This window comes from Cryptotermes secundus, unplaced genomic scaffold (assembly GCF_002891405.2).
Source record: "Cryptotermes secundus unplaced genomic scaffold, Csec_1.0 scaffold758, whole genome shotgun sequence".
Lineage (NCBI taxonomy): Eukaryota > Metazoa > Arthropoda > Insecta > Blattodea > Kalotermitidae > Cryptotermes > Cryptotermes secundus.
The window spans coordinates 152,309-166,840 of record NW_019718625.1 but is presented as its reverse complement, the minus strand read 5'-3'; the positions used below and the strand labels follow the sequence as shown (position 1 = coordinate 166,840).

General features: G+C 42.7%; 1 protein-coding gene across 1 annotated transcript in view; it reads right to left on the bottom strand.

The window, feature by feature from the left end:
- Positions 1-14,532, bottom strand: part of LOC111862483 (prostaglandin E2 receptor EP4 subtype) — a 157,211-nt gene that overhangs the window by 13,372 nt on the left and 129,307 nt on the right. The window contains exon 3 of the mRNA XM_023847950.2: positions 5,875-6,161. Within this exon, the coding sequence (XP_023703718.1) occupies positions 5,875-6,161 (287 nt within the window). The remainder of the gene's footprint in view (positions 1-5,874; positions 6,162-14,532) is intronic.

Sequence of the window (14,532 nt, the reverse complement as noted above, 5' to 3'; positions counted from 1 at the left end):
GGCCATTCCACCAGACCTTTCCTCTCCCCCTCTCTACTATTTGCCTATGTAGCCACACTCCTTCTCTCCTTCTCTTATACAGCTGTGTTTACTCGACTGGACTCAGTCTGTTGCACCTGCTCTGCTGGTTCGCTCGCGGATTTCTTCTTGTCTTCTACCCTGAAGATGAAGGCGATACGTTCCTCCGACACGTCGGTTACCACAATTTCTGCACGACGCCACATCCGAGAAGACTGCTTTCTTCAAGACGTTAACTTATTTGAGAAATGTGGTCATCGCCGTATTCCTTCCATGACTGAGCTACTCAACACCACTGAATGATCGAGTGGGTGCAAGCAGACAATTTACATTTACCACTAATGAGATGGATGCGCTTGATGGGAATATCAGAGTTCTTAAATATTCGGGCTAACGTCTAATAAGCTCAAACGTTTTTCTTTGTTCAGCATTTTCAGAATTGCTCGTTTGAATATTTTCATCTTCTCCACGGCTGCACACCCACCTTCATAAACACATGCAGCAGAAAACTGCAACATTTTCAATGATTTGTTTAGTTAAGTTATATTATTCCTCTTGAGCTGAAATCCAAATCAGTCTAGATAGCTGTTCCGGTGTTGTTTCTTTGTTCCGCAGGCCCTTCTTTCTCTTGTAGGGATAAACTGTTAATTTCAGTCGAAGCGAACGAATATCTTATCTATTCATACTCTGAAATTTTCAAACCGAGAAGTCATTTGTCTAATTTTCCCGGTAAGGGGGTTAGGTAATTGCAAAACAAGTCTTTTTATCCGATTTTAACCTGAAATCGGATGTTCCTGGAAATATTTCAAATTTTCATCATTCGATTTTCTGTTCCAGATACGAGTATATTTTTGTACTTCAGTGCTCTAAGTTTGTCAGTCCATGTTCAAATCTGTTCACATTTTCCTAGCATACTGACCTTTCTTTTGCCTAGAATTTCGAAAATGTTACAGAGGCCGGCCGATTTCTTGCTTCAAAGCTGATTTTGAAGCAAATACAAATTTATTTGTATTTCTTCTTCATAATACTGCATCAATGGGGGTTTCAGCTCTTACACGCGGTACAATAAGCGGCCCTGGGCAATCATCGTGCAACAGTGGGAAAAATAAATTTTCCTTTGTTTCTTTTTTCTTTTGTTATTAGCTCAAATTCTTCACATTGATGCAGCGTGATTTAAGGGACCTGCCCTGAAAGAAATGTACCGTTTCACTGTCGTCACCAAATTCGATTTTAAATGATCTTCAAAGTTTTTTGCAATCAGAGTTTAACTGTAATGAAAACAATAAGTATCTAATATTTTTTCCATTAAGTTTTTTGTTAGAATCACACCTTTCACAAGCGCTGTCACTGATGATGTATCATTTATGCATATTCGAACGCATTAATCGACGATAAATTCACATATTTCGTGTAATCATTTAAAATGTGTCTTCTTTTCTTGTGTTCATTACAACTTCTTGGCAACATAGGCATGGCTCAATAATCTTTCCTTTCTGAACAAATGCTACGCAAGTCCACGCAAGTCATATCAATCGATTTTTCTGTCTACATTGCTACATAACCTTCAATATTTTCAGACATACCTTGGGTACGTGCACAGATCTTATTGTCATCTGGAGGAATTTTCAATGCGGACTTATATCCAGAGCGGAACACTGTTAGCACTATTACACATGTTGGAATTATGGTTCGCTCGCCAGTTGAATGTGGTTGCATGAATGTATAAGGGGTGGGCCTCCTCGGCCCTTGCACCGCGACCTACAGTGGTCTATTGTGCACAATGTGGTTGCATGCTTTTGTCAGTTATTTCAACAACCAGGTTTGTTAGAAACCTTAAATTTCTTTTCCTTCATAAATGCAGTAAATTTCTTTCGTTTAGTTTTTATAATTTTGCAGAAGTAATCTATAGATGATATGTGGCCGTGTTTCGTGGAAAAGTGACGAAATAAATGATTGCAATTATTACGACACAACAATTGCAGCTTGACGAAGGCGAACATGCTATGTTCACATTAATACCCACGGTCCCATCACTGATACAACGGGAGCTGCATCTGATCGATCGATCGATCGTTCGTCATTTTCACATTCAGAACTTTTTTTCTTTTATTAAATGTACCAATTTTTGGTTTTGTCTTACACTTGTATGCTAGTTTGCGCAAAACCGGGTATTAAGAACAACGATAACACGCGCAAACCAACTTCTGCAAGTACGTAAACACACACTAACACTAATCATCCGAATGGGAGGCTTAGTCTGTAAACCCAACTGTTCCAGCCTCTGTTCGCAATGCAGAAACACACCAAACCATTCTAAAATTAAACAGCAATGAGAGCAGCGGTTGAGTGCGAGGAAGGGGATGAGTCGCGACTGGCTGCCGGCAACACCATGCGGTCGATAAAACAGCCTAGTATAAATCGACTGTCACGATATACTTCCTATTATACAATTTAACGGTGTGTACAGAAACAAAGACCGCCTCTGTGGTCTAGTGGTCAGAGTTCCTGGCTACATATCTAGAGGTCCGGGTTCGATTTCCGGCACTACCAGATACTCTGAGAAGTAGTGGGTCTGAAACGGGATCCACTCAGCCTCGTGATGATAACTGAGGAGCTATTTCAAGGAAATGGCGGCTCCGATCTAGGAAATTTTAATTCAATAGCCGTGGGGAGCCATTGCGCTGACCAAGTGACACCCTCTATCCTCTAAATTTGGCACTAACTTCTCCGACAAGCGGCGGTCGCTCGTTCGGTATAGTTCGCTTGCGGACTACAAGCCACGAAAATTGTTTTTTTTGCTTGCGTACAGAAATAAAAGCATCCCCCAGCTTTGCCTGCCACACCAACTGCAACAAGAAATAAAGTAAATGCAATAAAATAAAATAATAAAGACTATTTGTGAATTTTTTCGAGACTTCAAGTGACACACCAGAATGTCGCGAAACCAGCTTTGGAAATCTCTGATCTAGAAAACAAGAAATTTCTGGAAAACGTCTTATAAATACTAGACCCCTTTAAATGTTTCAATTTCTGGCTGACATAGATTACTACGTACACAATTCACAGTTACGTTTGTATGGTCTATTTTAACGATCACTAGAGTGGACACGTGATACAAAATGTAGATCTCATTGAGATGTTTGATGTACGTCGATACGATATAAGATACGTAGAACTAACCGAACGGCGAGATCACCCAAGTAATACAGGGTGTCCCAGGAGTTTGGTGTCATACTTCAGGAGCGCACTGAGGGTTCCCCATAGAATAACTTTGAAATAGGATGCCATGTCCGCAAATGTAAAATAGCAGCGCTAGGGCGGCATTTAAAATTATTTCGTTTAAACTTGGCCCCTCAATGTCCAACTGCATTGCATACAGGAACAGCCATCCACCAGCACTCGTGCCATTGCCTAGATTGTGCGGACATCAAAATCAAGTGTTTGGAGGATCGTGCACGACCAACAGCTTTATCCGTATCATCCAACGCGAGTACACGACGTAGGTCCAGCTGACTTCGTACCACGAGTTCAATTCTGTCAGTGGATACTGAACCAGTGTTTATATCAGCCCAACTTCCTGAATCACGTGTTCTTCACAGACGAAGCACAGTTTACATGGGATGGCTGGTTCAACTGTCGAAACAGCCACGTTTGGGCTGACGAAAATCCCAATGTTACTATAGTTGGTTACCACCAGACGCAATTTTCTGTCAATGTCTGGGCTGGCATCATTGGCGGTCACTTGATTGGGCCTTTCCTCCTACCACCGCGACTCAATGGGCCCTTTTACAAGGTGTTCCTGGAACGTATCCTTCCGACTTACCTGGATGCTGCTTTTCATGGTCGTTGGATAGGAAGAGGAGGCCCAGTGCCTTGGCCACCCAGATCCCCAGACTTGACACCTGTGGACTATTTCGTCTGGGGCCATGTGAAAAGCCTGATCTACGACACGCCTGTGGATAATGAATTCGATTTGTTGGCCAGAATACTTGTTGCATGTGACGGACCCGTGAGACACCTGGAATATTTGAAAGGGTGCACAAAAGTTTCTTTCGTAGATGTAACGCATGCATTGAAAATGGAGGGCGCCAATTCCAGCATCTACTCTAGCAGGTGAGTCTAAAGAGTTTGGAGGGGGTAATATGCCTGTGCATGCTCTTCGACATTGAGGCGCCAAGTTTAAACAAAATGATACTAAATGCCGCCCTAGCGCTGCTATATTACGTTTGCGGACATGGGATCCTATTTCAAAGTTGTTCTATAGGGAACTCTCAGTGCGCTACTGAAGTATGGCACCACACTCTAGAGAAATCCTGTATATATATATATATATATAAACTCCAGAGAAATCCTGTATATATATATATATATAGAGAGAGAGAGAGAGAGAGAGATTAGGTTCTCACAGTACACAAAACACGGTTTCCCCGCTGCAATGCGCAGTCGGTTTGCGTTGCTCAGGTAAATGGGCTAATCGCTAATGCTTACGCTTCACCTTCACCGCAGAACTGAGAGTTTCCGAATGTTAAAGCAGGTGTTACATATTGTCACATGTCACGTGACTAATAATTGTGGATTTTAGATTTGATGATTAGGATTTTTTGACGTCCGTATCACAATTATATACATTTATAACAGGTCACACACTTTCTGTGTTCTCTCCGACTTCACTCCTTAGCTCTGCCTTTACTTCAGAACCCTGAACTGAGGGTTTCTCAACAGCTCTTCCTTTATCCCTGCTAGGTGTCTGGGATAGGATTCACCTCCTTGAAGATTTCTGTTTGTCATGTGTAAACAGTCTGTTTAGAGTGTCGTTACCACGGATATATCTCCAATAGCTCTAGAGTAACGGCGTGTTTCTCGTTACCACGGGCATGCGCCCTGCGAAGCTCCGGCCAGCAGGTACGCAGGTTGGGCTTTTAGGCCGCACGTCACAATATTGTCACTAGACACGGGGTTTGGATTGGTAACTGGATTTACCGAACATTAATATAACGCCTAACTAGAAGTAACTATAACCGTGTTGATCTGTCGTTAAATTTCTGCTAGCCTTCGCCAGCACAGTCATTCCTGGCTTCAGTCTCCTCAAGATTCACGACAAAGATTTTTCTTCTTTCATGGATCTTTCCTCGTTACATAACCTCTAGCTGGACTGCGTAGAAAACACCGATTCCAGCAGTTCATTCATTGTTGCTGATGCGTTGGCGAGCCGTTGCCTAACGATAGCTTGCTTGTTTATGGAACCGTTTCCAGGCAACGTGCAATGTTGAAGTAGTCATGTCACATCAAAATAACCACAGTGTCTTAAAATGTTAATAAACATAAGGGGAGAGTATAAAATAAGCTTTTTTTAGCCAAATATGCGAGAATGATATTGAAATGGGTCTTGGAACAATTTTTTGGAGGTGTAAACTGAACTAGATTTGATTAATTTTCAATGGTGGTTTTTGAGAAAACGGCGATACAACTTTGTGTTCCCTTAGACACGGAGTATCTTGAATAGATGAACTCTTAACTTTTAAGCTTTGATTTGATTTGTTTAAATTTCTGAATGACTGGTGCATCTGAGTCAAATTTAAACCAAACAGATCCATTAGCACTTCCCATGCTGCAAATGAGATTCTCGTTCAGTGCCTACTTTAAAATATCTTCTTTTTTGAAAATATAAGTAAATGGAACCTCGACTGTCGAGTATTTATTAATTATAATCATTACGGGCTCATTATCAATCAGAGTCATGTTTATGACACCAAGGAGATTATGTACAAAAAAACAAGAAATTTATACTACATTAATCTCATGTAACATCAAAAGGATTGATCATATCGCTTATGCGCAGAAAGAACCTTCACGTACCATTTGTGGCATCCAGCAGACCACGAATGCGACGCAGAGAACGGCCATGAGGCGTGCGAACGCGAGTTCCTCTGGGGTTGAGGCGTTGTAGTAAGTGACGTCGCCTCCTCCATTGGTGAGTACGCCGGCGGTGTTACTGCTGCCGCTGGACACGGAGCGAGTGCGGCTGGAGTTCCGGCTGATCCGACGTCCCAGGAGTTTCCTGCGGGTGCCTCTACACCCCACGTGACACAGCACCCTGATCACAGCCAGGTTGCACAGCACGATGCACACACACAGCAGCGTGCCTGCAGCAGAACGGTACAAATATTATTGAAGGCCGGATCTAAGTGATGTCACGGAGCGGTAACTAGCGGTACTGGAGGGTCACTGCCTGCTTCAAGATGAACAAAGCCGTGGCAGTATAACCACTACATTTGACGTGGTTTAACCACTGCGTCGAAAAAGATCAAATACCACTGCTTTTCTAGACGACTAAATATCGGTTATATCTTATATGAAGGAAATGCCAGTGCCTAAATTCTGAAGATGGAAAGCTGCTGCTCTAATCATGTATAGAGCGTGTAGCGTGTAGAGCCGTTACTGGGTAACGACCGCTGAACATACAACGAAACAACATCCGTTGCTAGGAAGCAGATTCTTAATAAACAATTATACGCAGCCGTTACTGAATAACGTGTTCGCAGACAAAACGCTCACACGGAAACGACTGGAGCACAAGAGTGAACGGTGTTTTCTACGCGGTCCTTGCCGAGGGTGTTATAAGCAGGATAACGTTTAGAGCTTAGTCCAAACAGTATGGAGGCTGGATCGAATACCTACACCGTGACCCTGCGAGCCGTAGGAGGCGACGAGGAAGAAGTCTCAATCTGAGACTGTAAAATAGGTCGTGGGTCCCAAGGTTCTCGGACCCGAAAATGACTGCGCTGGCAAGGACCAGCAGAATATACAAAAGACCTGCCCGTCTTATCGTCAGAGAGGGCGTCCCACAAAAACAAGACCGTAACCGTCAAACAGTAATAAACACGTGGTAATGAGAGGAATGTGACTTTGACTTGAATTTGCCTTTGAAGATTTGGGTCAATTGTGAGTTAGTCTCGGAAGAGAAGTCTTATTCAGTGCAGTTATGGGATACTCGACGGGCAGTAACGACCAGTGGAGGGCTCTTATGAACACGGTAATGAACCTTCGGATTCCATAAAATGCTGGGAAATTCTTGAGTAGCTGCAGAATTGGCGGCTCCTCCAGAAGGGCTCATCTCCATGAGTAAGTAGTACCAGCATTAAGACTGAGTGAAGCTTTGAATCTAAAACTTCACTTTACTTCCTTTATTGAATATCCACCCTTCACCAATATGAATTCTGACAGACAACGGTTGCACGGTTTCAACGTCTACATAAGAAAGGCGATATCATTGTATGCTCTAACTATAGAGGAATTAGTCTGTTATGCATTGCGTATCTTTTTTTTCAAACGTTTTATTTAAAAGACTTTCCTCCTTTGTGGAAGGAACAATTGGAGAGTACCACTGTGGATTTCGAGAAGTAAGATCAACCACCAATCAGATTTTCACTATGTGCCATGTCTTCGAAAAATGTAATGAATTTGAATTTGGAACATATTGTCTTTTCATTGACTTCCGATCGGTTCATGACAGGATAGATACAGATAATAGTGTGACATGTTGCGCAAAGGAGAACCCCCCCACCAGCAGTGACACGGCGGGTGAGTCAGCGCTCCCCTCCCCCTCCTCCGCACGGTAACATAACGGTGACGCAACAGGATTGTTACGGTAGTAACAGCGGTTACTACCGCTAGCGTTACTAGCAACACAGCGCCAGGCAACAAGGGTGCCTATTACGTGGCCGTTTTCCGTATTGTCCGATCGAGGCTACATAAGGAGCAGCGAAGGCTATTCACAGTCAGTTCTCAAGGCAGCTACCTACGAGTTAGTCCTGGAGCTACCGCCGAGTGAGTCCTCGAGCTACCTCCGAGTTAGTTCCGAGTTAGCCAGCAACCAGTCAGTTGTATTGTGGCATTTGGAATGTACTATTTGTGATACTGCAGATAGCAGTAATCGTAAATCTGTAATTTGGGTGATTGTAAGTGCGAATGTGAAATAAAATTCGCTATATAAAATACGGCGTGAAGTTATTTGTCGCGTCATACGCCCGATACGCGACAATATCTTCATGGCAATGAAAGAGATGCCCATACACGAAAGTTAATTGTCTTTGTCAGAGCTACTATGAGAGACATTCAATGCCAAAGTAAGATCCAGAAAAGTTGTCAGCCTTACAATTACTAGAAACGGAGTTCGACAAGGGGATTCCCTAGCATGCCTTCTCTTTCGCATTGGATAACGTAATTACAGACGCAGACATTGACATAAGAGGAAGTAGCTTTTGTAAGTCAGTTCAAATTTTGGCATTTGCAGGTGACATCCACATAATTGGAAGAAAACCAAAAGCTATGAAAGAAGGTTCTGTTAATTTGGAAAGGGCAGAAGGAAAAGATGCATCTGAAAATTAATCAAAATAAAATGCACATATAGAAATGGTTCATGTAAATTTGAGGTTGTACATAGCCTCACTTACATTGGATCAGAGGTTAATTGTCAATATGACGTCAGTGATGAAATAAGAAAGCGTATACTCTCGGCGAATAGATGTCTCCATGGGCTTAAGAAACAACTGAAGTCTCAGTCAGTACCCAAGGAAACCAAAATGATAACGTACTAAGTATTTGTACGACCAGTGCTGCTGTATGCTTCTGAGACCTGGTCAATGTCAAGATCAGATGGAAGACTGTTAGGTATCTTTGAAATGAGCATCTTCAGATATATTTTTGGTCCAGTGGAAGAAAATGGGACATGGAGGAAGAGGTACAACCTTGAGCTACACAAACTATTTAATGAATCAGATATTATTAGATTCATAAAGGTGAAAAGGCTCGAATGGGCTGAACACCTGAGACCTGCTAGTGAAAGAGAACAAACAGGCTGCTGGAAGGCATGGCATAGAGCCTGCAATATGCAGATGGATCAATGCTATGCTGGAAAGCAGAATCATAGCTGCTACATTATCAGGAGAAATCCTGGGGGCGTCCACGTGTAGGGGATGTCTGTAGGGGGGCGTACTTTCGCCTCTGCTGTGGAGTCTGGTCGTCGACGATCTCCTGTGGGGACTTAATGATGATGGGTATTATACAGTAGGATATGCTGATGACATAGCAATCCTCATAAATGGAAAATTCCTCTCGACCGTATCAGAGCGTCTTCAAACAGCTCTGTACATGGTCCAACGATGGTGTGAAAGAACAGGTCTTTCCATCAATCCCAATAAGACGGTAATTATACCGTTTACTATGAAGAGAAATATAAAGGGTCTTAAGGAACCGACTCTCTTCAATAAGACAGTACCTTGGTCTATAATTAGACAAGGGACTGGCATGGAAAAAGCAGCTGGGCAAAGTAATTAACAAAGCCTATAAGGCTTTTTGGACATGCAGAAGCATGTTTGGTAAAACTTGGGGACTGCAGCCACACGTTATACATTGGATATACACTGCGGTTGTGAGACCCATAATTACTTATGGTGCCATAGTATGGTGGCCCAGAGTTAAATTCAAGACAAGCAAGACTGAACTTAGCAAATTGGAAAAGGTTTCCTTGCTTAGGTATCAGAGGAGCATTTCGAACATCTCCAACAGCTGCACTAGAGATACTCCATGGGCTCCCCCCACTGTATGTACAGTTGGATGCAGAGGCCAGGGCAGGAATTTACTGTCTCCAGTGCAGTGGACAATGGAAACCTAGATCTGATGATTTTGGCCATGCATACATGACTCAGGACATGAAAAAAGAACCCATATTACAAATTGGGTCTGACAAAATAATACTGAGACATGTATATGAAAAACCCTTCATGGAAAGATTTCCTGACAGGAGTGAATGGAAGGACGGGTTTCGACCCAATAGAAAAGGGGGACTGATCTGGTATACAGATGGTTCCAAGACAAATAAGGGCATTGGAGCTGGTGTTTACTGCCATGGCATGAGGCAGAAACTTAGTTTCAGCCTTGGGCTGTATGCGACAGTATTACAGGCAGAAGTATATGCCATTAAAGCATGTATTATGGAGAATTTAGATAGGAACTACAAAAATAGGAACATCTACATTCTATCTGACAGCCAAGCTGCACTTAAAGCACTTGACAAACACCAGATTAGTTCAAAATTGGTCTGGGATTGCCACCAAACCCTCTTGGAACTGGCCAAACATAACAGGGTACAACTGATACGAGCATGGGTGCCGGACATGAGGGTATTGCTGGAAATGAAGCAGCAAACCAATTAGCTAAAATTGGAGCTGAACGTCCGTTCATAGGACCTGAACCAGCCTGTGGCATCTCTCTAGGAGTTGCCAAACAGGCAATCAGGGACTGGACTAACATAAAACATAAGAATTACTGGAAATCCTTAACTGGACTCAGGCAAGCAAAGAGACTCATACGAGGACCTTCCGCTAAAAGAGCGAAGGAACTGTTGAAGCTCAACAGGAACCAGCTACGATGGCTGGTAGGACTACTTACAGGACACTGTCACCTCAAAGGACACCTGTTCAAACTGGGACTAAGTGATAGTCCCACTTGTGAGAGGTGTCAGATAGAAAATGAAACAGCCACACACATCCTGTGTGAATGTGAGGCTTTAGATTATTTAAGATTACGTCACTTGGGTCAGTACTGTATGGAACCAAGTGACTATTTTGACACCCCCACGTCCAAAATCCTGCACTTCATCCGAAGCGTGGGGTTGCTGAGGGAATAATTAAAAAAGGGTAGCACAATGGACCATTGAGGTTTAGGTGCAAGGGCCGAGCAGGCCTACCCCTCATACATTCATTCATTCATTCAAGTATGCACTTAAAGTCACGTGCACTCTAATGGAAAAGTTAAACCTTAAATGCAATTTTAATGCATGCCACATAAACTTTTGTCTCTGGGCAAGCAAGGGTGAAGACAGAGCCTTAAAATAGCCCACAACCACTTCCTTTCATATCCTTCTAACTTGTCATTATTGATCATCATTAGGCAGTATACGGCACGTCCCTGTATGAAGATGACACACACTCACACAGAAAGAACAAAAGAGAACCAACCAATGAGATGAGCAACCATTGCATTCATAAACGTACAAAAGGTAAAGATTACTTTGTGCTTCCAAGAAGATGTATGGGGCAGTGGAAGTATAATTCCACCATTCTTGACCTCAGCACTAGTTGTAGGTGAGTGCTCAGCTTCAAGCTGCAGCTGCTTTATCCCCGAGGAAAGAGTTGTCTATGAGCTTCAGTGCTTGTCTGAACGTTATAGAGATGATAAAAATCTCTTGCCCTACATGGACTCGAACCCCACCCGTCCAGTCTTCAGCCCGTCGCTATACCGACTGAGCTAAATATATGATTTCAGAATTCGGGTGGGCGTTGGCGCTGTTTGAACGATGCGTTATTTCGCGGGATCCTGCTTAATTTGTTTTTGGTGTTTTCAGCGAGACGATGTGCATTTTGTCTGTACGTGTATCTCGTTAAGTCTCTTCAGTAGCTTCATGTTACTTTCACACACTCTGATACTTTCCGCTTCATGCAAGCAAGATGGACATAACATCATCTCTGCAACTGTATATTATTTGTAAACTAGAATGAAAAGCAGCTGAGCAAACCTACCCAATTTTGTGGTACGACCCTTCCAATTTGACACGAAACTAGGTCGGAGAGGATGGGGCATTTTCGGAATGCTGCATGCGGGTCATTATTTTGATAAATAAAGCTAACGTTTGCTTGGTTAGAACCCAGGAAAGAAATTTTCTGCATGTTATACAAGGAAACGATATGTAGTGCAGTCCTAACTCACGGAGCTGATCCCTTCTTGAGAAGCTGCCAGTTGTGCAGCTACTCAAGAAATTCCCAGCATTTTATGGAACCCGAAGGTTCATCACCGTGTTCACTGGTCTCTACCTTGAGCCATATCAATCCAATCCATACCATCCCAGCCTACCTCTCTATGATCCATTTTAATATTGTCCACCCACATACGTCTTGGTCTTCCCAGAGGTTTCTTTCCTTCTTGCTTTCCCACCAATATCCTATATAAATTCCTCTTCTCCCCCAATCGTGATAAGTGCCCTGCCAAATTCATCCTTTTTGACTTGATCATTTTAATTATATTTGGAGAAGAGTACAAGTTATAAACCTCCTCATTATGTAGCTTTCTCCAGCCTCCTGTCACTTCATCCCTCTTCGGTCCAAATATTCTCCTCAACACCCTGTTATCAAGGGGCATGCGGTAGCGTAGTTGGTTGAGGGACTATGCTACCAGCCGGAAGGTCGCGGGTTCAAGTCCCGATGAGATCATTGAATTTTTTTCAATTGACCTAATCCTTCCAGCCGCACTATGACCCTGGGGTCGACTCAGCCTCTAACAGAAATGAGTACTAGGAATTAATTAAATAATTTTCCTGGGGAGTAAAGCGCGGCCGACCATTCACGGTAGCCGAGCGGTCTAAGGCATGTACTGGCTTCGCTCACTTGGAAACCGGGATCGTGGTTTCGAATCCCACTCAGGGCATGGATGTTTAGTTTGTGTGTGTGCGTTTTTCTGTGTTTGTGTACAAGTAGAGGCCTTGCGACGAGCTGATCATCCGTCCAAGGAGTCCTAACGATTGTGTAAGATCTAGAAAAACCGAAGTGAACGGAGAGGTTCATGGAGGTAGGCCTAGGCCCACTGGTGCTGAAGTGCCAAGGAAAAATCAAGCGCGGCCGGCGCATAGGGCTGAAAACCTTACCGCCATCTTTGAGCCGATTGTCTAGATAATGTAGGACCCTCAACGTCTCACAACACTATGGGCCTTCAAGGCCTGTTATAGGGATAGCTTTACTTTTTTAACTTACCCTGTTCTCAAACACTCTGTCTGTTGATTCTAAAGGATTTTGACGGTGGTGGATGACGCACAGAATTACTGGGATTTGGACTTTTTCCATCATCCGGAATTGTAGGTAACAGAGGACACTCTAGGTAATAGAGGACACGACGTTTCGGAAACTGGATCTCTTTCCGTCTTCAGGTGAGAAAGGAAGACACTTATTCAGTTGAAGCAGTGATTGAGATTAAATCATTCTAAGGGGTCAAATTGAGTACGTGTCTTCCTCTCTCACCTTAAGACGGAAACCGATCCAGTTTCCGAAACGTCGTGTCCTCTATTACCTAGAGTGTCCTCTGTTACCTAGAATTCCGGATGATGGAAAGTCCAAAAACCCTGTAATTCTGTGTTACCCTCAGTCTGTGCTCCTCACTTAATGTCAGAGACTTGCCACCAATATCCTATATAAATTCCTCTTCTTTACCATTCGTGGTACATTACCTGCCCACCTCATCCTCCTCGACTTGAGCATTCTAATTATACTTGGAGAAGAGTACAAGTTATGAAGCTCCTCATTATGCAGTTTTCTCCAGCCTCCTGTCTGTTCACCTCTCTTCGGTCCAAATATTCTCGTCAACACCCTGTTCTCAAACACCCTCAGTCTATGTTCCTCCTTTAATGACAGATATCAAATTTCAAACCCGTGCAGAATCACAGGCAAAATTATAATTTGGTGTATTCTAATTCTTACGCTTTTGGACAGCAGACGAGAAGACAAAAGGTTCTGGACTGAATGTTAACAAGCATTACCCGAGTTCAATCTCCTCTTAATTTCCTCCTGAATCAGGTTTTGTTTTGTTGTCATCGTTCCCAAATATCTGAACTGTGCCACATTTTCAAAATATCTGTTTCTTATCTTTATGTCATGATTTTGCCCTGCATTTTGGTGACGAGACAGCAACATATACTTAGTTCTCTCTGTGTTTACTTCTAGACCAACCTCCTTACTTGTGTCAAATAAGGTTTTTTATTTTCCATTATGGTATCTCATTATCATCTAGCAGATTGAAGTCATCGGGACAGACCAACAGCTGATGTGTCCCGTTTAATATCAGCATTACTTCCTTTTCCTGGACCTTCCTAATGACATATTCTACGGCAAAGTTGAAAAGGAGTGGCGATAAAGCATATCTTTGTTTTAGACCATTATGGATAGGAAGTTTATCAGACAAATATTTACCTATACGAACTTTACTATATGTTTCGTTTAAACTCATATTNGAAACAATTCAAAATCATATTAATCAGCCTAACCAGTTTCATGGGTACCCAAATTCTATCATAATATTGTACAATACTTCCCTCCTAAGTGAATCATGAATGAATCATTCATTCATTCGACTGAATCATAGGCTTTCTTGAAGTCTACGAATAGCTGATGTGCTGTTATTGTACTCCCATTTTTTCTCCAGTATCTGACGAATGCTAGAGTCTGATCTGTAGTTGATCTGTTAAGTCGAAACCCACACTGATTACCCCCAATAATTTCATCGATATATATGGACTTAACCTTGAGATGAGAATGTTGATAACATTTTGTATGAAGTTGATAGCAGAAATATCCCCCGATAATAACTACAGTTAGTTTTATCACCCTTCTCGTGAACTGGTACAATAATAAACTCCTTCCACTGATCCGGCAATTTTTCCTTATGGGCCATTCCATGCGATGTCATGCAGAT